Source organism: Podarcis bocagei (genome assembly GCF_964188305.1).
Source record: "Podarcis bocagei genome assembly, chromosome: 1".
NCBI lineage: Eukaryota > Metazoa > Chordata > Lepidosauria > Squamata > Lacertidae > Podarcis > Podarcis bocagei.
Window position 1 is genome coordinate 18,180,537 of NC_138125.1, and position 24,620 is coordinate 18,205,156.

A 24,620-nucleotide genomic window follows, 5' to 3' on the forward strand; every position below is an offset into this window, starting at 1 on the left:
AGTATAATACATGTTCCTATGAATCTTTGATGAAAATGGTGAGAGTGTACATAGCCTAGCTTGTATGTAAGATAAGCTAGAAAATGGGGTAGACAGAAGGTTGTGGAGTCAGACACTTGAAGAGCTGCAAAGGAGAGAAAGGGGGCTTAAATGCTATAAGAGAGCTGGAATACTAAAAAGAAAGCACAGATGGGAACTATGGAAGGAAGAAACCAGGAGATGACCAGGAAGGGTGCAAACTGATAAATATCGGCTGATTTAAGGAAACAGTCCAGAATAGGTTGGGTGAGCTTTTTCCTCTATCTGGATTTTCAATTTGCTCTTATGAGTAACTTAAAACCATTTGCTCAAAACCTGTTTAATTTCTTGCTCTACAAAACTATTAAGTAAAAGCGTAATTGGGTATTTGGGGGGGGGGAATAGTTCGGAGCTCTATTTTTCTTTCTACTCCAAGTACCAAGTACTGGAAGTACGTGAGGCCAGTTACAGTCCAGGGCTGTTTAGTGAAGGCAGGCAGAGAAAAATAAAGGTATCAACTTGGTGAGGTGAACAAGAAGGAGAGGTTGCATTGAAGGGTTTGCTTGTTTCCTTTCCCTCTCATGATTCAAGCAATGTAATGTATTTCAAGGTAGAGACGTGTGCTGGGCAAATGTCTGGGATCTGTATCTAGGTATTCAAAATCTATGCATTGTATGACCCTTCTGATATTATATCATATTCTTAGTCTGAGGACATAGGCATTAGCCACAAGAAACAGTGATGTCTTTTAGAAGTCGATGGGGTGGGGGAAAGCTTTTTCAGGATTCGAGCTACAAAATAATTCTCTTTTCAAACAGGAAATGCTAAGATGTCGCTTTTAAAGGATTGATGACATCACCTCTGTTTTGTGAAGTTTTTGGTAATTCCCGTTCCAAGATATTAGCTTTCTGTCTTTTCCACCTCCAGACACAAGCGTTCCGTCTCGCAACATACAAAGTGCAAAAATGCCACCTTCGTGGGCTCCTTGAACTGCAGAGCTTATTCTGTTGGTACCTAGATATGGGAAGAAAACAAGTTATTAACCAAGCAGTATATCTTATTTGGCGATTCAGTTATTTATTTATTACGGCAAGCCTGTTTTGTCACATATGAAACTCCCTCCCTACTGAAGTTCATCTGGTCTCAGCCCTGTAGTTTAAGGCAGCTGCTTAAGACACACCTTTTTCAGAGGGTGTTTGGAGGAGGAAAGACCTGATTAGATAATTGGATTAGCTGCTATTTAAAGTTGTTATGCTATGCATTTTAAGAACTGTAATATTTTATATTAAAATATTACAGTTCTCGAAGCTACAAACATGAGTCTGACCAAACTGTGGGAGGTAGTGGAAGACAGGAATGCCTGGCGTGCTCTGGTCCATGGGGTCACGAAGAGTCGGACACGACTAAACGACAACAATATTTGATATACTTTATGTATTTGAATACACATTTTCTTACTTGGTTGTAAACCAACCTGGGGGCTTGTGCAAACAGCCGTATATAAACCACAGAAACGTAAGTAAATAAGTAATATTGTGGATACTGAAAGATACCTTTCGTCTAAACCAACAGGTTTAAGTTGGCCAGAAGATATTTGTGGCTGCAGTTAGCCTTGGAGCTTATTTCTTAAATGTATTCGTAGAACTTAATTAGCTGTTTAATTTGTTAAACCATGTTTAAGACTGAAACATGCAAGATGTCTGCTATCAATTTAGGACCATGTCAAATGTTTTGCAGGTGATTATTTTCTGCTTCCGGGGGACTGAAATGCTCCTTGCACATCTTGTTTTCTTCATGCCCGTTCGCTACCCCCCTCTTGGCAGGTATTTTAACGCCATTTTTGCCAATCACCATCAAAAGGCTGACAACATAATCCCAGCTAATCAGGAATCCCATAGCCAGCATGATGTAATTATTAGGCCACGTAGCCAGAACCACTTCACAAGATGGCTTCCGAGTCAGGGCAATGCTTCCTCCCCTCCCTTAGAAAGGGAAACAATTTTTGCTCTACTCGAACCTTCTATTACTAAGAAGTAGCATATTTTTTTGCAGGGGCAATAGTCCTCACATAATATACCCCCCCCCCACTGATTCTGAATAAATTCTATTTCAGTTTCTTTCCATGAAAAATTAAATAAGCACTTGCTTAAATCTAGAAGAAATAACTGTTAAATCTATGTCATATGTAGTAATTTACTGTTTTATAAGCTTACTCTTCTTACCTTTTCCCCATACTAAGATATTTCCACTTGAGTCTCCAGTAATCGTATCACCGTTTTCAGAAAACGTCACACACAAAACAAATTTTGGTTTTTCTTGTTTCTGTACGGTAAGAGATTTGGTATATTTATAATAATCACAGGGGAATAACATATTTACAATATATTTTTATTTATTTAATTTAGATAATTTCAAAACCGTATGCTTACCACAAGGTAAAAATCGAGAGAAATAAGTAACAAGAGATTGCAAGTTTTACAGATTTTATCAACATATGTTTACAAATTCTTGACATGTATTAAATAGAATACATTGCACATATGCCTTATCCATGCCATAATACACCTGTTGAATAATGCATTCAAAGCTATCTTCCTTTCTGAAGAAATCCCTTTAAATCAAAACTGCATTTAAAATACCTGGTTGTGGAATGTAAGGTTTTGTTGTTATTTTAAAGTAGTGACATTCCAGATTGTGTCCCTAAAAATACGGGGGGGGGGGGGGATCACATTCCACATGCTTGGCCTGGACTCAACAGTCAGCTATAGGTAGACCCGAAGTCATGCAAATGGCCAGTGGATCTTCAGCACTTCCCTTTGAACGCTTTAAAAAATCACGTGGCTTTTGAACTCTCAGTTTGACAAATACCATATTTTTCCATGTGTAAGACTAGGTTTCCCCCCTAAAAAATAATGCCAAAAATTAGGAGAGCATCTTATACATGGATACATCTCTCCCCATTTTCTTAAATATGAGTCCCCCAAAATAGGGGGCATCTTATAGATGGAAAAATACCGTAGTTTGCAATACAGCAATAGTAGCAGTCTGCAGCTGTTTGAGAAACACAGGCCACAAAATATCACTGGACCTGTGGAACTGGCTCTATGGAGATCTTGGGTTGTGCACTATAAAGATACCATCACAGCCAATATTCTAAGATGCTGGAAAGATATACAAGTTTTGACTAGAAGAAGGAAGAGCAAGTGTGATGAATCAGAGTCATGTTTGCAATAGTAGGTAACGTGGCGCTTTTACCCAAGAACGGAGAGCAACAACTCATATTTGATTCTCAAGCTGTTTTTGGGCTACAACTCCCATCATCCTGAGCTAGCAGGACCAGTGGTCAGGGATGATGGGAACTGTAGTCCAAAAACAGCTGGAGACCCAAGTTTGGGAAACGCTGGTCTAGACCCTGTTGGATGAATCCTGCCATGGGCAGCTTCTCCTTCAGCACTGTGACCTGGTGACACTAGAAGGACAACAAGACCAAGCAAACAACACTGAGAGAAAGACGGGTGAAGTTCATACATTGATTTGAACCAGCCAGCCCATTCTTTGGCTATAGACTTCTTCTATGTAACTTCCGTATGCAACCCCCATGAACATAAGCACTTGTTACCTCAAATAAGCCTTGCTTTTTAATGAGAGAACTGCCTTCAAGCGTCCAAAAATAAAGATGCGATTTCCCACAAGTAACTATTATATTAGTGTCTGTAGGGTGAAAATCAGCGGCAAATACGGCTTCGTTAGAGCACTAGAAGGAGGGAAAAATTATTTCAACATTTGCAAAAAAACCAGACATGTCAAAATGCCCACAGACAACATTAAGAGCACCAATAGTAAGTTCATATGCTTCGGAAGGATGTTAAATGCCTTGCAATACATTAATCTGTATAGATATAGGTCAAATAAGAACATAAGGGGAGGCTGCTGGATCACACCGGAGGCTAGCAGCAATGCTTACAAGATGTTATACACTGAATATGGCACCAATGGGGTAGGAGCGAGGGAGCAACCGGGTGGGTCTCAAGTAGCATAAAAGCAATCTCATTGCAAAATACCTTGACATCTGCTAGCTTTTCTTCTCTCTGCCAGTCCCACACTGAAAGCACATGGTCGTTGGAGTCATCCACTGAACAAAGGTTACTCCCTCCATTCTGAAATAAAACATGAAATATCTCACTGGAGGAATGCACCAAAAAGCGATTTAATATCATCACAAAGTCTAATTGGAAAGGCAGTTCTCTACAAGCCAGTCCTTACAAAACCAAAACAGCATCATCCACACAGAAGATGTGTTATTGGCAGGTTTGAGGGAAATATACAAAAAATTGTTTAGCAAAAATACAATAATAAATAAATAAATGAATAAATAATAAATTTATAACCAACCCATCGGACCGGGTTGCCCCAGCTACTCTGGATGGCTTCCAACATAAAAACACAACAAAACATCAAGCATTAAAAACTTATTAATACAGGGCTGCCTTCAGATGTCTTCAGAAAGTCATGCAATTGGTTATCTCTTTGACATCTGATGGGAGGGCGTCCCAAGAAGGTCTTCTGATGTTCTATTACAACTAGTTTGGCCCTAAACTAAAGGGGAGAAAGGGGAGGAATGAGCAGACCTCTTGGTCACAAATTTAGACAGACAGATCTGCAGCAAGCAAATCAAAATTCCACTTGTAGAAGAAGTAAAAATGTTTGGGAATTCCTTTTTTGTTTGTTTAAACCCTTCTTGCCTAAGAAAAAGATTTCACTGAAGCAAAACCATCTCAGCAAAACTAGAATCCAGTAAAATAATATTTGGTGCATTCCACTGGGGGCAACCTAACACAGAAGTGAATAGCATTTGTTTACAGAGGAAACTGTCCCATTGAGTTATGGCAACAGATTTTAGAACTGTAAATACGGCAAAAAGTGCATCAACAATACATAAGGAGATATCACTTACCGATTTGGAAAATGCAATGCAAGTGACAGCCCGGTCAAAGAACCCCATCCCAATGACATGCAGTGTGTTCAGAGTAACAGAGTCCCAAATGCGGACATGGGGCAGGAGTTGCTGCAGAAATGGAACAAACAAGAAGCAACAGCTGCAGTTAGATTTGGGGCTGGGGTGGGGCAGGAATCTGAGTATAATCAGAGTATGTGAAAATACCTGCAAATGCATCTTAGCCATATTTAACATCTTCCGTTCATGGAAACACAAACATACAGGACAAAAGGTCCAATTCTCTTTCAACTTCTGCCTCTCATCTGCAATATAGGGGTAATAGTGGTCTAACGTATAGTGTGGTTGTCGGGGTTACTGAGACACTGATATGCAGGTGGGAATTTTACTCTATTTCTAGTCCATGTCACTTTTGCCAGTGTAAGTTCCTTCCATTCTGTTTCGACTCCTTTCTAATTTTCTCTTAAAATATATATTTTTTGAATGTGTATTGATATTTTTTTTAGCCAAGAACTGTGTCACAGCATACAGAGAGGTACAAAACCCAATAGAAAGCTGTGGTTCAAGCTGCACACTAGTCTAGGAGATGTGGATTAGGTCAGGTCATACCAGGAAAAATCTGGAAAGATCAATTCCCTATGTACACGTGAAGCATTTTTGAGATCCTATCCTGGAATTATTGGGGGCGAGGCGCACGCCTGCTGTTCCCAGAAAGTTAGGAGTATGATTCAACTACAAAACCATACGAAACTTCGAAAATGGTCCAATACATTACAAAAAGATTTAACCTTCTGACAGCTTCACTCTGCCCTCTAAAAGTCAGCTGAAACAGACAGGTCTTATAACGCTTCCAATTTATAACTAATGCACAGCCTATCCAACTTGCATTTGGTGCTCCTTTCAATGACAGCTAATGGAGTTTGACACGATTATATAACGCCTGCAATGCAGAGTTAGAACGCTAGAGAGCAATCTTTGCAAATCTTTAAAATAGCAAAATGCATGGCCAACTGACAGACAGTATTTGCCTATTGATGACTGCAGTCCCAAGTTGCAGAGGGGCAGTTCTGTCTATAAGCAAGAAAATCTATTCGCACAAAGTCTGAATAAATACTAAAAGGATTAGCCAGAATTGTTCTTGGTCTTTTTATCAATAAAGATCTCTGCAGGGAGAATCCTTTGGAAGATTTAAAGAAATCACTTTATACTTGGGGTTTAACATGTTGAAATAGACAAGAAAATAAGAATTGCATTTCCATTATCTGCAGTCTTTAATGAGCAATAAAAAATAAATAGTTGCAACCACTGAACCTTACTAGTTCAAGTAATAGTAATAGTAATAATAATAATAATAATAATAATAATAATAATAATAATAATAAATATTCTTATTGAAAATGGCTAAGGTCGATAGTCTTTCATACAGATCCTTTCCCACTTTCCATTACAACCACGGTAACTGTAATATTTGCTCTAGTGTTTTTAGCAAGGGCATAAGAAGAGCCCTGCTAGATTAGAACAAAGGCATATCTAGTGCAACATTCTGTTTCCTACTGTGATCAACCAGATGTCTTTGGGGAAATGACGGGCAGCAAGATTCTCTGTGGGTGCTGCACCCACAGTAACTGGCATTCAGATCCTGGAGTTGTATACAACCATCATAACTAGAAAGCTAATGGAAAAGGAGATTCTATATTTTAGTGCCATCAAATGGTGACATTTATGCCTGACAGTTATAAGTACAGTGGTACCTCGGGGTACATACGCTTCAGGTTACAGACTCCGCTAACTCAGAAACAGTACCTCAGGTTAAGAACTTTGCTTCAGGATGAGAACAGAAATCGTGCTCTGGCGGCGGCAGGAGGCCCCATTAGCTAAAGTGGTGCTTCAGGTTAAGAACAGTTTCAGGTTAAGAACGGACCTCCGGAATGAATTAAGTATTTAACCCGAGGTACCACTGTACTCAGTTCTGCTTGCAAGTTTCCCACAGCCTTGCAAGCTTCCCACTACACAGACAGGAAGCTGGATTGCTAGAAGGACCTTGTATTCTTATTACATTTCCTCTATCAAGCTCATGCTTTTCTCCAAAGCATTCCACTTTTTTATGTCATTCATTCTGCCCTTACATTTTATGATCCTGACGTAGTTCCTGGTGCCTTATTTGCAGTTTCTAGTTTCCTATTTGTTTCAAAAGTGCAGAGGCAGCCTGAATAAATAACCACCCTTCATCAGAAGAGTGTTTGTACTAAAGTGAAAGAACAATTTGTACAACACAGGTGCAATATTTTTAAAAACGCAACAGAATGAATGAATGAATGAATGAATAAATAAATAAATAGCATAAAATTGAGGAACAAAAGCAGTTCTCGTAAATATTATCATCGGAAATGCTGGGACAAATGAGAAAGTTGTAACAGAGCACTAAAGAAAAAAAGTGTGTTTCCTTAAGGAGGGCATTCAAACTGAGACAACACTTCAAAATAAGACCAGGTCACTACTGTGAATCATTTACCAACAGAACTGGTAGATACTGCCCAACAAAGTGAAACAGCACCACATCTGACTCAAGGCTTCATTCTGACGTATCGTGCTCTCAAGCCGCAGGTTCTCAGGAATGATATTGATTGATACCAGAAGCTTCTATATGCAACAGGAATTGGGTTTTGGACACAAAATAAACATCCAGCTGCCCCAGATTTACATACATGCATCCAGCAGACTGTGTTGTATGAAGGATCCAAATCAAAACTTCACAATCAATGCATACTCAAGCACGAAGCACCCAAGAATGACGTGGCTTTAGATTGGAAAGGCAACTGGAAATAGGAACCAAACCCAACCTCAATTATATATCCCTACTAACATCATTTCTTCTATCATTTCCACTACATTGGAGCTCTGGTTCCTTCCAACATATAATCCTGGAGGTTTACTTTTAACACACCTGCTCCTTATTAGTATCAATACATTAGCACGTTAGTATAAAAACAACAGATTTCTAACAAGCAAAATTTTGAACATGATCAATAGGCCGACTTACTTTCCCATCCTTAGATGTTCCTGCAACCTGACCAGTTGCTATGGTGATCCTGTCAGGATGGACAGCTAGGCTGAAGGAGGGAGGGGGGAAAAACCTTTGTCAAATCTCATATTACAAACACTGTTCACAATGCAAGCTAAAAGAATTCTGAACACCCTGGACTGGATGGTTTCCCAATTTATTGCAATGCATATGGAAACATTTTCATTTCAGCCCTTGCCATGTCTAATGTGTGAAGACAAGTATCGCAAGACACTGAAGGGTGCAAACAATTACAGTATTTTGCACATGCTTTTCATAAACTATTTAAATTTGATAATTTAATTCCCATGACAAATGCTCAAAGTTGCACTGTCCCCAACCTGCAATCCCTTGCAATAACCAAATCAATATTAACACTAAATGCACGAACTATTGAGGACTAGATTTATGCCTGCATCAGTGCTCTTTGTTCCATTTCTTGTAACCATGCAAAGCTGGTGATGAGAACTGATTATTTATTTACTATGGGTTGCGTTCAACTCCCTTTTGAAATTATTGAACTAAGTGAGTTATGGCCATTGATTTGAATGGGTCTTGTTCTGAGTAAAAGTTAAGTTGTTTTTATATCTGTTGGAAGCTGCCCAGAGTGGCTGGGGCAATCCAATCAGATGGGTGGGGTACAAATATAATAATAATAATAATAATAATAATAATAATAATAATAATAATAGTTGGCTGCAGCCCTATATTGTTGTTCTGCTTTTCAGATGCCTGTCTCCCAAAATGGCCCAAAGAAAAAGAAAGGGGAAAAGCCATGCACCAGACTTATAAACGAAAAAGATAAAAGGGGCTCCCCATGCTTCTGCAACATCATCATCATTTTCTTTGTATGCCACCTTTCCATAGTTAAAACTATGCTCAAGGCGGCTTACAACATGACAAGATTTACATAATTATCAACATAACAAAAGCCATAAGCAATAAATAAAACATCAAAAAGTACCGTACATAACCAAATGGAAAACAATTTCCACATAAATCATAAAATCTAAAACAAAGAAAACAGCAAGGCAACAGGAGTTAGAGCAGTGTGGTATTTCAGGGAAGAAAGCAAGAAGCGAGTTCCCTGAAGCTGCTCCTTCTCTGGCGCCTGGATGAGGTTAGGCTGGTCTCCTTTTTGCCTTCATTCCTAGAAGGCAGTAGTGCAGCCTCATGGTGATCCTAGGTCTTCTTTCTCATGGCAGGAGCCAGAATGTGATTCTTTTCTGCTCTCCAGCTCCAGGGTGGTAGTAGTTACAACTGTGGGCTGTTAGCCAGGAATCTCCCATTCATTACAACATCAGTTCCATGAGTAGAAGAAGAAGAAGAAGAAGAGTTTGGATTTGATATCCCGCCTTTCACTCCCCTTCAGGGGTCTCAAAGCGGTTAACATTCTCCTTTCCCTTCCTCCCCCACAACAAACACTCTGTGAGGTGAGTGGGGCTGAGAGACTTCAGAGAAGTGTGACTGGCCCAAGGTCACCCAGCAGCTGCATGTGGAGGAGCGGAGACGCGAACCCGGTTCCCCAGATTACGTGACTACCGCTCTTAACCACTACACCACACTGGCTCTGTAATGGAAGAAGTATGAATGGCTTAACTTTTCTGCTCTCATTCCTACCTAGGCACTGCATTGTTGGAAAATTAAGACAAGGCAGGTGCCAGTATCACCAGGTGGAGGCCCATGAGGGTACTGTGTCCGCCCCCCCCCCTAAAATTTGGCTCTGTTGCTGTACATTATAGTTGTACCTTGGTTGTCGAACGGAATCCGTTTGACTTCTGAAAACGTTTGACAACCAAGGCGTGGCTTCTGATTGGCTGCAGGAGCTTCCTGCACTCAACTGGAAGCCGCAGAAGCTGCGTCGGACGTTCAGCTTCCAAAGAACGTTCGCAAACCAGAACACTCACTTCCAGGTTTGCGGCGTTCAGGAGCCCAAACATACGAGTGTCAAGGCGTTCGTCAACCAAGGTACGGCTGTATTTACAACAGACGTGGGCAAACTTTAGACTACTTTGTTTTTAATGGAACACTAAAATCTACCAGCCAGAGCCAGGTGCAAAATGGTACATCAGCTAGATGGCCATACGCTAAGAATTAAGGAATATGGGACCTTTGAACAAATGCCCAGCCCAGCAATTTGTGATCCGTACCAGAGCCAAGCTCTCAAGTCCTATCACAAGCAATCTAACTGGACAGGCAGGGCTTTTAAGTTGCTGCCATTATTAAGACTATTAAGGGGTTATAAACTGTTGCAGATTTCTGCAAACCACCTAGAGATCTGCCAGTAGATCCCAATCTACTTTCTGTCCACCCCCGCTTTACGAGAAATGGGACACACTATAGTTTCAATTCTTCCACCTTGTTTTATTTCCAAGGTATCAATGCCCTATACAGCTTACCACTTGACATCGTCATTGTGAGCAGTGTAATGCCGCTGTAGTTGCTCTTCAACATTGTACAACACAACAACAGACGCAATGAAATACACGGTTTCACCCGTCGGAAGGAGGTACAGGTTACTACGGCAGTCCCGACCCCTGTAGCCATAGCTGACATCTTAGTTAAGATCATAATAGTTTGCAAGCGGCCGTTCAAAAATTGCAAGCGCCATTTGATGTGGTAACTTGGGTCCGTACTGTAAGGCTCTATGACTCTGCACTAGTTTATTTGCACCAGATGCTGAACGCAGTTCACTAACCGTTGTTCCATTTCCTGGTGAATCTGGTGGAGACAGATTTCTTTTTGGGGGGAGCGATGGGCTTTCCCTTCAAATGTTCTGTGCTGTATCTCAGCAGACGTGATGTACAACATCAGGTATGCTGCCTGGGAGCCCTTCCTGTTGGTTGAGGTGGGTTTGGTTTCAAGTGGCAGGAGAGCTTGCCATTTGAAACAGGATTCTCCCCCTCCCCCATCAAGCCTGCAGGTGGGACAACCTCCATTTCAAACAAGAGACTGGGACCTTCCCAGTGAACAGATATCCTCACCTTAAGCAGTTCAGGCCTGGAATATTCTGCTGCTGTTCTTCAATGAGTTTCCTGCTTGGCAGGGGGTTGGACTCGATGGCCCTTGTGGTCTATTCCAACTCCATGATTCTATGATTCTATGAATGGGGACAACTCCACAGCCACAAAGACTGTGAAGCAAGAAGGTATAGCCCACCCCCTCGGGAAATGCTAGCACAGTGTACCTATAGACTTATCACCCGAACCACAACACAGATGAGTATACCTCCCCTTTAGGACTTTTGCAATGTACAGTTCACCTGCCTTCCCCTGTATTCTGTCTGTTGTACAGATTTGCCTTGAAATAATTTAAATGATGCAACTGAAGGAGGCTACAACAATACAAAAGCAGTGAATCTCATTCTCCAACCACCAATCTAATTGTGGGAGTTAATCTATATGTTAAATGGTTCTATTTGGCACATGATGCTATTTAACATTTAAAATCATGCAGCTGCATGCTCTGTCATACATGGTTTCTTGCTTATTGAAGGCCAAGATGAACTTTGGATAGATAAATTGATAGACAGACAGATAGAGGCCCTGCACAGTACTTCTGATTTGTCTTCAAAAGACTGGCCAACAGTGACTTGTGTGTTTAAGAAAGAATCTGAAAAATAATTCTAGGAGTAACTAAAAAGAGAACCAGCATAAACTGTCTTTCTATGTAGCATATGACCAAGCAATGACGGTATATATACGAACTAAATGGATGTGCTGAAAATCATGATGTATTTTCTAAGAATTCTGTTCCTTAAAAACTACAGAGACATATAAATACCCTTTGATATGCCAGTAAAAGAGAAAAGCTGTTTAAGTACATTATAATTAGTAACCATAGCGCCCTACTTTTCTGCAATGTGCCTAATTTAACCGTGTGATAATTAACTGGTTTTAAACATAAACCTTCAGGCTACATTCAGCTGAAGCCTTCCTGGAGCTGCTTAATGGGATAAAGATGTGCAGCAGAAGTTTCATATTATTAATACTCATTTGATTGTTTTATCAGTGAAATGGTAATTGCTTCCAAAAAAACCCCCCTAGATTCCCGCTATGTTTAATAACCTTCCAAGATACATTACAAAAAAACAACAACACACAACTGAACCCAAGAAATGAGCAGTGTCTACGTTTAACATGCAGCCATAAGAAAAGGATACACCCATTCCAGTTTTAGCCTCTTGGCTGGTAGTTCTGCTTTTGCTTCCAGACTGTAAGATTCCACTTGATCTTTGGGCATGAACATGGTAACAGGGCGTCCACGCAGAAACATTTTAACGTATCCTTCCTCTACAAAAAGGTCAAAAGACAGAAAGAATTACACACATACACCATTAGTCATGTACTTCAACATTCTTCTATCCCAGCCCACTAATATGTTGCCTAATGACACGTTGAAGTTACATTTGGGGGGGGGGATGCTGTTCCCCACCCCACCCTGGCAAGCAAAATTTGAAATAATCAGATACACACCAAGTCCCCTTCTGCTTTAAATCTCTTTACAATACTGAAGAAGAAACTCCAAAGATTACAATTAACACACAAAAAAAAAAAATATGCCACATGAAATTCTTTTATTTATTTTTATTGGATATTTACACATCTGGGTGTCAGCATCTACAATTTTTAACATTCACGGCATCTTAGTGTAAAGACAAACTTTGCACTCGGCTTATATTGTTAGAGATACACTGGAAGCACAACGAGGACAGGCAATTAATAAAAGATCTGCGCTGAAGTACATGTAAGAAAGAAGAAGACGACGACTAAGTTTTAAAACAGAAGCAGCGACAAGGACAGCACAGAGAAAGGAGAGAGAATCATAAAAGAATGACAGATCTGAACTCTGCCGACATTAAGTAAACACCCTGAACACCACCAGAAATGCTCTAGTCGACGGTGCTTTAATTGAAGTATGAAGCCAGAGGAACTTTAATAACAGATCTGGAAGTACTGACTTGGGGACTTCATGGGGCTTAAAAAGCTAGGGGATCTAGGAAATGTCATGATAGTCTGGCTAGGACTTTTAGGAAATGGCAAAGCCAAAGGAGGTTTCTTGCGAACAGCTGGTGAAGCTTTTCGAGGTTCAGAACTTGCTGCCTCCTGCTGCTCCATCGGCAGATCAAGGGATCCAGCCTTGTTCTCATCCAAATCGGGCAGTTTTGGAGTCAATGACATCAGCAGAGTTACTAGACGGAATAATCGTGGGCATAGAGAAAATGGAAGGGCAGAAGCAATAACATTATGTAAATCAGTGAGAGAATTTTAGGTCTACTAAAAGCATAGCTAAGGATTTTCAAACACCGTTAATGTTTAAAGGAGGAGGGCTTTGTTTTAGTGGACAAAGTAACATAATTTATGTGTTGTCATTGTAGTTTTAATCAGAATTCACAGAACAACAATATCATGTTATAAGCATATTTGCCAATAACAATTTAACAGTTGTTGCAGTGGTTAGTGTTTCTTTAAAACCAGCAATGCACATATGGAACGTACCCAAAGCTTAACTAGACACCTTCTAATTCTTTTCTCTTTTTTTTAATGAAGAACAACAAAACGTGTTGAAGCGAACACATAACTGCAAGCTTAACAAAGCTGTACTTTGCACATATTGCTAGAGATTCTTTCAAAGCACGAAAAGTTGCTACAGTACTTTACAGCTCCGCATGGAAAAACAAAGTACACAATGAATAGCTGGACACTTGACAGTTCCCGAGCTGTACAGGAAAGTTACAGGTAGCTACATTTCTAGGCCTACAACAACAAAACAAAGCACACCTGTCCTTAAACATGGACTATGTAGCACACATCAAAAGCTCAAGGGCTCAGATCACTTATCAGAAAACAATGCGGGTAGCCAATGTTAAAGTCCAATGCTGATGTAATGCTGCCAATCTCCAAAGCACGATCAGGAGGCTGTGAGTTCATGGAGGTCCTCAACCCCCATCTAAACCATGACAACCCTGATTCTGCTCACCTGGCTTCCACTCTTAATCAGGAAGCCAGGTGAGAAGAACCATGGTTATCTTCATCAGGTTTCAAACACAAGATGTTTTGGACTACAACTCCCATGACACACTATTACTGGCTGTGCTTCTTAGGGCTAATGGGAATTGCTGTCCAAAAGATCTGGAGGGCATCACTTTGACTACTCCTTCCCTAGTGCCAACAGGAGATGTGGGGGGGGACTTGGCACTGGGAAGAAGGAGGAGTAGTATATGCCCTGCTTCCAAGTTTTTAGGCACTGGCAGTGCTACATTTGCATGGCACCCACGTAATGTGAGGATTGGGTTTACTAGCGTATTGTTCTTCTGAAATGTTATGCATCCACTTAGCGTAAGCACACAACCACTAATTGCATCCAAGCATTGTGAGACAGCTGCCTTTGGGGAACCTGTCCTAACCTAACATTTACCATGTAAGCAAGTAAATGCTTAGATGGGTGAGCAACAACCACTGTAGCACTAGATCACTACACTACACATTATGGGTACAAACATTTAGAATCAGGGTACAGTCGTATCTTGGAAGTCAAACGGAATCCGTTCCGGAAGTCCATTCGACTTCCAAAACGTTTGGAAACTAAAGCGTGGCTTCTGATTGGCTGCAGGAAGCTCCTGCAGCCAATCGGAAGCCCCATTGGACGTTTGGCTTCCAAAAATAGTTTGCAAACCAGAACAGTCACTTCCAGATTTGCGTCATTCAGAAGCCAAAACGTTCGAGAAATAAGCTGGTCGAATACCAAGGTATGGTACTAAACTCTTGTCCACAGAACACACAATTAACTCAAAACAACCTTGCTATCAGTCACACGCCAGGAATGATTAATAATCCTTTCCAGGCAAACATCTGCCCAAACTTACTGTCCAGACCACCCGTTCATAACAGGTGTGTGGCAGCAGACATAGATACTGATAGGCTAATTCAAACAGTGGCATGCCCACCATCACTTAAAATATTTATGTAGCCTTTTTTGCTTCGGTATTCAAAGACACAGAAAGAACAACAGACGGCAAGTGTCTTAGAATAACAGACTGCAAGAGAAGATACTGGCTAATGGAAGTGAAGCCACTATATAAAAAGGTGAAAGACTGTTAAATTGTTAAAAGCAAGGCTGGATAAAGCACCTGCAGTATTCTTATACTACTTCAGGAACAGCTGGGAAACAGAACTGAGCAGAAAGGTTGAAACTAGCAATGCCTCAAGTTGCTTCCATGAGAGACTGCAAAATTAGTTACATGTGGCTTGTTGAACAACATGATCCACAAGAATAGAAGCAACCATGATTAAGAACTTAGCCTCACATAATATTTAGGAGATGCGGATTAATGAGGAGTTAGTTAGGAATAAACCATTTGTACAAATGCAACACAAATCTGTTTACACAAGCTACAATGAAAACAATTGTGCATCGATTAAAACTTGGTTAAATGTTAATTATCAGCAAGCACTTCCAATATCATACATTCCCTAACTCTAATTTGGCATTCATATATATCCAACCGTATCCCTCTGCTAATGGAAGGCTCGTTGCTTCAATGGAAGCTTCCATGAACGGAAGGAGGAGGGAGGTGATTTTCACCAATTTCCCCTTTGGCCTGCGGCCCACCTCCCACTCTGTTTGGGGGAGTTCCCCAAACCCTATGGTGCAGATTTGCAAGGAGCTGCAGGGAGAAGGGGGGAAATCAGTAAAAATTGCTTCTTGTCACCTATTTCCATTCATAGAAGACTCTGATGGACCTAACAGTCTTTGCATGAGCAGAGGGACACAACTGGAGACAACCTAATATGTTAACAGCACTGACATATCTGTTAGCCACTGCTGTATGCTCGTTGGCAATTCAGGTTAAGTCTATGATTTACCAGGGACAATTAAGGAAGTGAGCAAGCACTGCAATGCCACTCTAAATGCTTTTTTAGGCACACATTAGGAGACTAACCAAACAAACTATATAGTGCAGGCTCTATCACATGGCTTCTCAACTGAAGTGCCAAGCAACTATTATCACACAATGGTACATTCATGTGTTGCCATATAGCTCTCTAACATTTGTCTCTTTCCTTGGCCATTTATTTGACCAGATCAACTAAAAATCAAAGCGAAAATCCATTTGGATTAAATTCCACAAGGCTTACAACTCAGTAGGTGCCCTGCAAGAACTTTGGTCAGAAGAAACCGAACTTGTTTAGCGTTGTAGCAGTAGAAGAAACATGTTGCCTCAATGGAGACAAACTCCTTTGGCTCTGTTAATAAGATTGCTTAGAGAGCTATGAGGTTTCAGAAGCGAGGCCTACCTACCTTTACAATGTGTCACACGGCGCTTCCCTTGTGGTTACAGAGACAGAGATAGAAGGGCTAGATAAAGATGCATTCAAGAACAGTCAGGCTCACCTAAATCCCTGCTCTATGGACTCCCCAACCGTCCTCTTTGATGTCCTGTTCAGGGAATACCGTTTTTGGTTCATGTAAGCGGTCTGAATCTTCCACAGACAACCAGTGAACAGGATGACCCTAAATTGATTCACATGTTGCTGTTTGCACTAACTGCAATTTAGACTGCAAATGACAAGTTGTGTTTGAGATGTACAGACCAGCCATGGGTTTATTTCGGTTTCCATCATCTCCTACCATCCACAACAATCTCAGGATGCTATTCCAAACAGCACACGAAGGAATATCCCAAACTATTTTTCTTTTAACCCAGAATATTTGCCCCAAATTGTAGTTTGCCGACCAGCTTCAAACCATGCTTCTTGCCTGGAGGCCACTTGAAAAACACGGTTTCTTGGATGGTACTGGTTCAGGCATCACAATAAATCATGGTTTGGTGGGATGTCTGAACCACGTCATCATGCAACCATTCTTGCGAGAGAGGCCGAAAGTGGAGGGCTGTGGGTATTACTGCTTATTCTATTTGCAACGGCAGATGTGATGCTCACAGTTGGGATAATCAGGACTTCATATAAAGACATCTACTTCACTGTGCCAAGTGGTAAGGAAGATTTTACCACATGTTGGATGTAGTAAAATAATCATTAATGCGGGGCTTAGTAGCTGATGCTCTCAACAAATTGAATGCATTTAATGGCCAATCCTTCTATACAACAATAGTAGCGTGTACTCCTCTTTTTAAAAGCAGAATAGATAGAAAACACAGGGAAGTAGTTTAACAAGTATGTCCCCCCCCCCCATATTGGCTCCTAAGAAGTAGAAAAAAGGCATTGTTATTGATTTAGGGAATGATTCTGCTTGATTCAAGGAAAGTATTCACATGCTCTAACACTGTCCTTTCCACCTCAACCCCATTTTCTCCTATGAGCTTTGGTTTTGTCGGGTGAGCGGTCACAAATCAGAAATATTGTTGTGTGCTGCTTTTCGTCAAGTGTGGTGGGTGTGTAACTGGAAATGAGGCTCTTTCTCGTGTGCCTGTATTTGTAGGGAAGATTAACCTGCCTACAAAAAAAACACACCTGCAGACCTTTTTGATTTATGTGCTTGTTACATTTATATTTTGCCTTCCCTCCAACAGATGCTAAAGTGAGGATCATTAAAACTGAGGCACAACAAGTAAAGGTTTGATGCTACTCTGAATCCCAAATGAACCCCTCAAAATTCATCATTAATTACTGAATTAAGGACACTGTACATGCTTCTTGAAAAAGATAAAATTAAAAGAAAAGTATTACCTGATAAAACCAGCATATCAAGTTCATTTCCAGAAAATGTGAAACTACTAATTACCATTTGTTAATCACTGTAAAGTAGGACTAGGCCATGTTTTAGGAAATCAACAGTGATAGTTCTGTTGACAGTTCTGTTGACCAGTTAACTCAGTAGAAAGCCTAGCTAGCTACAAATGTTCAAACCATGTTTAGAAAAAGGTTATATCATCATGAAAACACCATTTACATAAGAATAAAGAAAGCAAAACAATTACCTGCACTGAACATTGGCTCCTTAGGCTTGCTGTGAAAACAATCAAGAAATATCCTTTTAACAAGACTTGCATGCCCATCTTTCCTCCCAAGCCCCACTCTCCTTCATGACCATCCATCTCAAATAAAGCAAAATTGCCATCCATTCAGTTCAGCAGGGATGAAGTTCTGGCTTTGTTTTTGATTCTGGCAGGCCCGTGCACAGCTTGTCTGAGGCCCAGGGTGGGAATCCCTGGATGGGCTGGGAGGCATGGGGCATTCTTGGCATGATTAAGGCGGGACTCAGAAGGGGCCCCTGGCCAGCTTTGCGCTCCATGCAAAGTGTACCCCCTGCACCATTCAGAATCATGCAACTAAAATTGCATGAGGCAAGAGAATGGAGCTGTACATGTCCTATGTCTGTCCATCCCCAGTGTCCCACACTGGCCCCTCCCTAGGGATGGAAAAATCTGACAATTTCAGTTTCTCTCAGTTTCTCATTTTCCCAATCGTAACGTTGCTCCTCAACATTTCCACCTCAGTGCAACTGAAAATAAACAAATCATGAAATGTCACCAGCATTTTAAGTGTGAATTTCTCCTAATATGCACGTTTTTGTATGCAATTTTGTCAAATCTAAACTTCTTTTCATAGCAATTTTCACAAATACAATACATGCTATTTTACTGAACATATGCTTTTCTATGCACAGCTTACATGTATTTTTGACATCTTTCTTGGCTGGAGAAAAACACTGCAAAATTCAGAGAAATGATTTTTTTTTTTTTTTAAGAATGGCTGTTTTGGTTCACATATTCATTTGGAAAGTGCAGATTAGGTACATTCACCTTTAAATGTGAACTGAATCAAATTTAACCTCCATCCTTTCCGCTCCCTAACACTAATTCAGCCCTGGGGAGCATGTCTGCAGCTCACAGAAAAGAGCGACGGGCACATGCAGGGCAAATTGCACAGCCCTCCTCTCCTCCCTCGTGTGATTATAGTCTCATGGCCCTGAATGACCGAATACAACTTACAAATCGTACCAAGTCATGTTGCTCATCGGTGCACAAAACTGTAAAAATATTTTTCTTCCTCGCCATCATTTCAGCTAAAACTCTGGTTCATGCTCTTGCGCTCCCTTGCCTTGACAACTAAAGTTCTCTCTCGACTTCCCTTGTCACTTCCTAGTGATTTCTCTTCCATTCAAAACTCTGCTGCCAAAATCATTCACATTTCTCATCACAGAGACCACGGGACGCTTCTCCTCAACCCCAAACAAAGGCTTCCCATCCTCTTCTGCATCTAAGACAAGCATTTTGTCGTTATTACTGAAGTTCTTCATGGACTCTTCCCAGCCTGCAATTCTGCCCGTTTCACTTTTATATCCATGGCTGGGACTTTCCTTTCTCCAAATGGACCACCCCGCAACTGCCAAGAAGTATCCTGCTCTCTTACATTATTAAATTTCAACCCCTGCACCTTCACACGCCTAGAACTCAGCTCTACACAGCAGCATGGTACCACTTCTATCTTTCTCCAACTCCCTCCTCAGAAACGATCTCTGAAGCATCTGACTTAACCTCATGCTGTAGAACTGTGGCCTAAACATTTTCTCTGGGGTAAGTTCACTACTAAATATGAAAGACCACATAAGATTGCTGAATGGGTGCCTGTAACTAGGGTTGGGAAGGCACCGAAGTGCTTGCCCTGAAAAACAATCGAGCCCTTTCAGTGAAAACAATTCAATTGGTTTTGCAAGCATTTGACAAGAATAGTTGCTTGGCTACAAGCATCAACAATCCCCAGTAAAAAAAAGATGCTATGAGATCATCATCTGCCACCAGTAAAGAAGCCTGCCAAGTCTTTCCTGGGTTCACTGCTACCCTCTATCAGCTGCTACCCTCTCCCCCTTCAAGGCAAGGCTTTCCCCCCTCCCTGAAGATGGAGGGAAGACTAGCAAGGATGGCAGGAGTGGGTGCCAGCTTGTTTGCGAAGGGCTATGCATGCTGCAAAATGCTGTTGCTCATTGAGGCTCCCCCACCGCACTGCATTCTTCTGTGTTTATGTTCACTACTGGTTATCCTTACCCTTCCCATTCCTTCCCCACCCCCTCATTTCTCACTAGGAATGGACAAATCCATCAGTTTTTCTTTCTCTCTGTTTCTGCTTTTTTCCAATTCAGATCTCCACATTTGCAATTTTTTTTTAAAAAGTCCTCATGAAAATTCATCGGCATTTATTGCACATTTCTCCTAATGTACTCCATTTTCCTATGCCATTTTGCCTGACACAGACGTTTTTGCAAGCAATCTCCCCTGATATAATGCACTTTATATGCTATTTCCCTAATATATGTATTATTATGCACACTTGTTCCTTAAATACATTTCTTTTAAGCTGGAGAACTACATCACAAAAATCTGAGAAATGCAAATCCTAACCAAAGTAGATTTCTTCCCCATCCCTATTTGTCCCTACTTATTCCATGCCACATTTTTGTCTCCTCCTACTTTCAACATGTTGTTTGCAACTTTCTTGTGACAAGGGATCAGTCTTTTTGCTTTTGCCAAGTCTGTAAAGTGCCATGCACATGGGATTTAATAGTATTTTAATAACCGCAGCACCACCAAACATTGTGACTAGCCTTAAGAGCCAAGTGGATATAGCAAGAGCTCCTTCCCTACCTTTCACTGTTCTTTTTACCGCTAGATGAACTGCTTGTGGATCCAGCTCGATTGCGGCTGATTTTGGAATCTCCATAGCTTTCCCTTCGGCCTCCAGGAGATACACGCTCAGCTGAGTTGGTTCTTTTGACAGTGCTAACAGAAAAGGAAGCATACCCAATTATAAAAAAATAATACATTAGTCTGAGTCTACACGTCAAGCTCTTCAGAAGTACAATCCCCAAACAGTAATCTATGGTGAGCTGAAATTATTAATCCTTTTTAAAAAAAAGAAGAAGAAAAGAAAGAAACATGGGCAAACATGCAGAGGTTTATATTTCACTGTTTCAGGATGCATAACTTTTAACAAGAGTAAAAATAATTTATAAACATAAATGCAAATATAGGACCACATCCTGGTCTCAGTCCTTCTCAGGGATGCACAAGCTTCCCAAGATTCTGTGGGGAAAATGTAGAATCTGTGTGGGTGTGTAGAGGGTCTTCTGCCCAGCAGAAACTGATACACATGGCATCATTTTCCCACTGGGGGTGCTGGGATCTGTTATCACAGTTCCAGACCTTCAGAAAGTATGCTTCACAAGCGATCTGGAGGACTGATCATCACCTTTCCCATCACCAGAGACATGTTGCTTGGCTCTTTGGGGAAAGGAAGTTATAGAGGTGGGGGAAGTGGTTTCCTTCATACTTTGTTTCATGTCTTAACAGGTCATTTGCCTTTTTCATTAAGAGATAGTCTGTAACAATAACAGAACTGACTTGACTCTTTTGGAACGTTTTGTACTCTCAGTCTTGTTGTTTATTATTAATATGTTTATAAACTAAAAGGAAGACTGAATCAAGCTCACCTGGAACCTACTTGCAAGCAACAGAACAGGGGCACTCACTTCTGCCATTTTTGGTGACGTCCCTAGTCATGCTGATACAACGTCAACAGGCATGTTACGTAAGAATATATAACATATGGATCCATGCTTCTAAGTATTTTTACCTGAAACTAAACTCAAGTTAAATGTTTTGTGCCGTAAGTCATTTAACTGGGTTTAGTTCAAGGTCATAAATATTTCAGTCGTGGTTCAATATCTTTCACTGAAACATAGTCATATTGTTAATTGGCTGAAATATATCAACACTTTAGATTGCTCTCATTAGAGAAATTGAGACCACGAGGCAGTGACCCACGCAACAAACTCTTCAAGCTCAGTAGGACTTTGGATTTCTGTTTTGAGAACAGCGGTTATCTCCTTTAGCAAACTGGTTTGGAAAATGGGGGAAAGTTCCAAAAGCAATTCACAATACTGACTGGTAGTAGTCAAATTCCTCTTCGGGTACCCAAAAGTTCCCAGACAAATGAACTGAGAAGGCCTTACATATGGTATAAAAAAAGATTATATAAACTAGATAAACCTTTACAGAATTGGTCAGAGAGCTTCCCTGGGTTTTGCCCTTGTGGGATAGCTCAGCAATGGCACCTTTGGGTGTTCCGATTAGGCCGCACACCTCCCATACATTTGCATCTAAGACTTGGATAAAAAACCGCAAGCAGATTCAAAGCGGCTTCAAAGCCAACAGCAGCACAAATTCCTGTAGGAGAGGGCTATCAATGGCTACCAGCCATGATGGCTGCTGTTCTACCTCCACAAATGGAGGCAGAAATTCTTCTAAATAGCAGCTGCTGGAAACCACAGGAGGGAAGAGTGCTCTTGGGATCATGTTCTGCTCACTGATTTCCCACCAAGCATCGAGTTGGCCATTGTGAGAACAGGATGGTGGATTAGACGGGCCATTGGCCCAATCCAGCAGGTTATTCTTATATTCTTATGTTAACAAGCACAGTTTCATTGCACATAAAATGTTTGCATGTAAAGGCATTCGGATTAGAAAGAAATCCTCACCAAGAAGCAAGAAACGTTAGTATAGAAATGTTAGTACAGAAACAGAGGAAACAAAGTTAATACTCCTTAAAATGTAATATGAAAAGTGCTGGTTATGGGAACTTCCTTTTTCTTTCTTTCAACTACTCAAGCTTTTACTTATTACTACAAATACATACTACTGGTGATGCAAACTGCTAATTTCATTATGAATGATGGGAGACAGATGGACGAACGAAAATGACATATTACAATACTAGTAAGAATTCCCTCACCTTAGAGCAGTTTTTTTCAGTTTGCATGCATTGAGAAGACTCACAGACCTGCTTAATCCATGAATGAGAAGTGCATAAACAAAGCAGAATAAAAGTGAATGCAGTAAAAATAAGAATGTACAGACAGAGAACATTCATATAAAAAAAAGTTAAAATACAAGACGTATACATTTTTCATGCAATCAATATACAATCCTGCATATTATGTGAAGCAGAATTAAGGAACTAAATCATTTAACAAGTTCCTTGTTCAGCTACCTTGATTGTTCAAGCTAACCGATAAACATAGCACCTTGAGCAAAAGATTCTGGGAGCCCCACAAAGAGTTTGCAAAGCACTTTAATACATTAAGCAATGCTTTCTGAATGTAGACATCTCAGGATCTTTTGGTTTTAAAAGTTAAAAAAACAAAACAACAAAACTGGTGAATACAGCCAGCAGTAATCAATGGAAGACAGACAGGAAACTCAATACTAGAGCAGTAAAGGGTTGGGGGAGAGACAAGGAGGACAGTATAAGTTATACACACAGACAGACATAGAAATAATGAATGGTGGTGTATAATTATTTGAAATGCCAGACATTCAAAATATCTTCACAGTACGTCAGGCAAGAAAGGAAGCAAATACTCTCCGATCATTCCAGCTAAAGATAGAATTCAGGTCACGGGGGGGGGGGGGAATGAGATGAAAAGGGGGACAACCATATACAGGAGTAAGTTTTTAAAGAATCAGCAGCACACAGGGACATGTTTTTTTTTTAAATAAAAAAAGAGGAACATTTCGTAACCAAGAGAAAATCTGCCCTACCTTGAGTAAATTTCTGTATGATCAGTATAGTTCATATCAAGGGACAGTTGACAGTGCTGTTTTCTAGGAACATAAACCACCATCTCTTCTCGAATTTAGCATTATTCAAGTAAGAGGGAGGCAAATGCTGTATTTGTATGACTTTGGGGATTTTATGTTTGACCCTCTGTGGACCAACACATTTTTTTCCTCGTATAAATACATAAGAAATTATTTACATTTTGGGGTTCCTTTGAAGACAATAATTTCTTCCATATTTATGTTGAATATCCTACCTGCTGGACCTGTAAAAGTTGGCATACATGATGTTCCATCTCCCACCCTCTCATTTTGCACACTAAATAAGTGAAGAGGGGTATAATCATCCAAATTCCTCCCCCTCCGTCACAGCAGCTGGCAGATGCTTCCCCATAGTTTGATCCCAAGCCATGGAAGAGTGTGCATGCATGTGTGCGTGAATGTGGAGGGTACGTTTGGGACTGCACCATGTGGAAGTGGCTGCTATACTAGTTAGGGGTGTGTGTGTGTGTGTGTGTGTGTGTGTGTGTGTGTGTGTGTAGGTGTGTGAGAGCATGCATATGCTTCAGGAAACCTGAACTACGTGCACTCAAAGTAGCAGGCATCCCAAGACTGCACAACCTGACTACCCCATGCAATCGCGTACTCCTGATACAGAGCACAAAACTCATAATTTTGAATACTGTAAAGACACCAGGTTGGAGCCTCAATTTTCTTCCTCACACTTGGGCAACCAGAATAAGATCAGTCTTATGTTTTGCTGCAGCTGGGTTAACAAACTCATGGGGTGTGTAGGGTGCTGGCAAAGAAAGTTTAGTAGAGACATGCATCACAGAGGGGGCTGCATGTACTTTATGTTACCTGCCCTGCAACCCCAACTTCCACACTAAAGCTGGATTGTGTGACATGAATAAATTCTGCTTTTTCTACTTCTACTAATCTATGTCCTGTGCGCAAGCCCAAAACATTCAAACCAAACGCAGCAAACAAAGCTCACCCTAACCAGCTCC

General features: G+C 40.8%; 1 protein-coding gene across 7 annotated transcripts in view; it reads right to left on the reverse strand.

Moving 5' to 3' along the window:
* The window catches only part of EML1 (EMAP like 1), a 145,169-nt gene that overhangs the window by 20,100 nt on the left and 100,449 nt on the right, over nucleotides 1-24,620 (reverse strand). For 2 of the 7 annotated variants that reach the window (XM_081191830.1, XM_081191826.1), the window contains exons 4-15: nucleotides 22,784-22,834; nucleotides 20,638-20,772; nucleotides 17,974-18,002; nucleotides 16,335-16,361; nucleotides 12,196-12,325; nucleotides 10,433-10,582; nucleotides 8,013-8,082; nucleotides 4,973-5,083; nucleotides 4,080-4,175; nucleotides 3,638-3,772; nucleotides 2,241-2,340; nucleotides 878-1,032 (exon numbers count right to left, since the gene is read on the reverse strand). In XM_081191830.1, the coding sequence (XP_081047956.1) occupies nucleotides 878-1,032; nucleotides 2,241-2,340; nucleotides 3,638-3,772; nucleotides 4,080-4,175; nucleotides 4,973-5,083; nucleotides 8,013-8,082; nucleotides 10,433-10,582; nucleotides 12,196-12,325; nucleotides 16,335-16,361; nucleotides 17,974-18,002; nucleotides 20,638-20,772; nucleotides 22,784-22,834 (1,189 nt within the window). The remainder of the gene's footprint in view (nucleotides 1-877; nucleotides 1,033-2,240; nucleotides 2,341-3,637; nucleotides 3,773-4,079; nucleotides 4,176-4,972; nucleotides 5,084-8,012; nucleotides 8,083-10,432; nucleotides 10,583-12,195; nucleotides 12,326-16,334; nucleotides 16,362-17,973; nucleotides 18,003-20,637; nucleotides 20,773-22,783; nucleotides 22,835-24,620) is intronic. The other 5 variants (XM_081191827.1, XM_081191831.1, XM_081191829.1 and 2 more) reach the window with 5 other exon arrangements.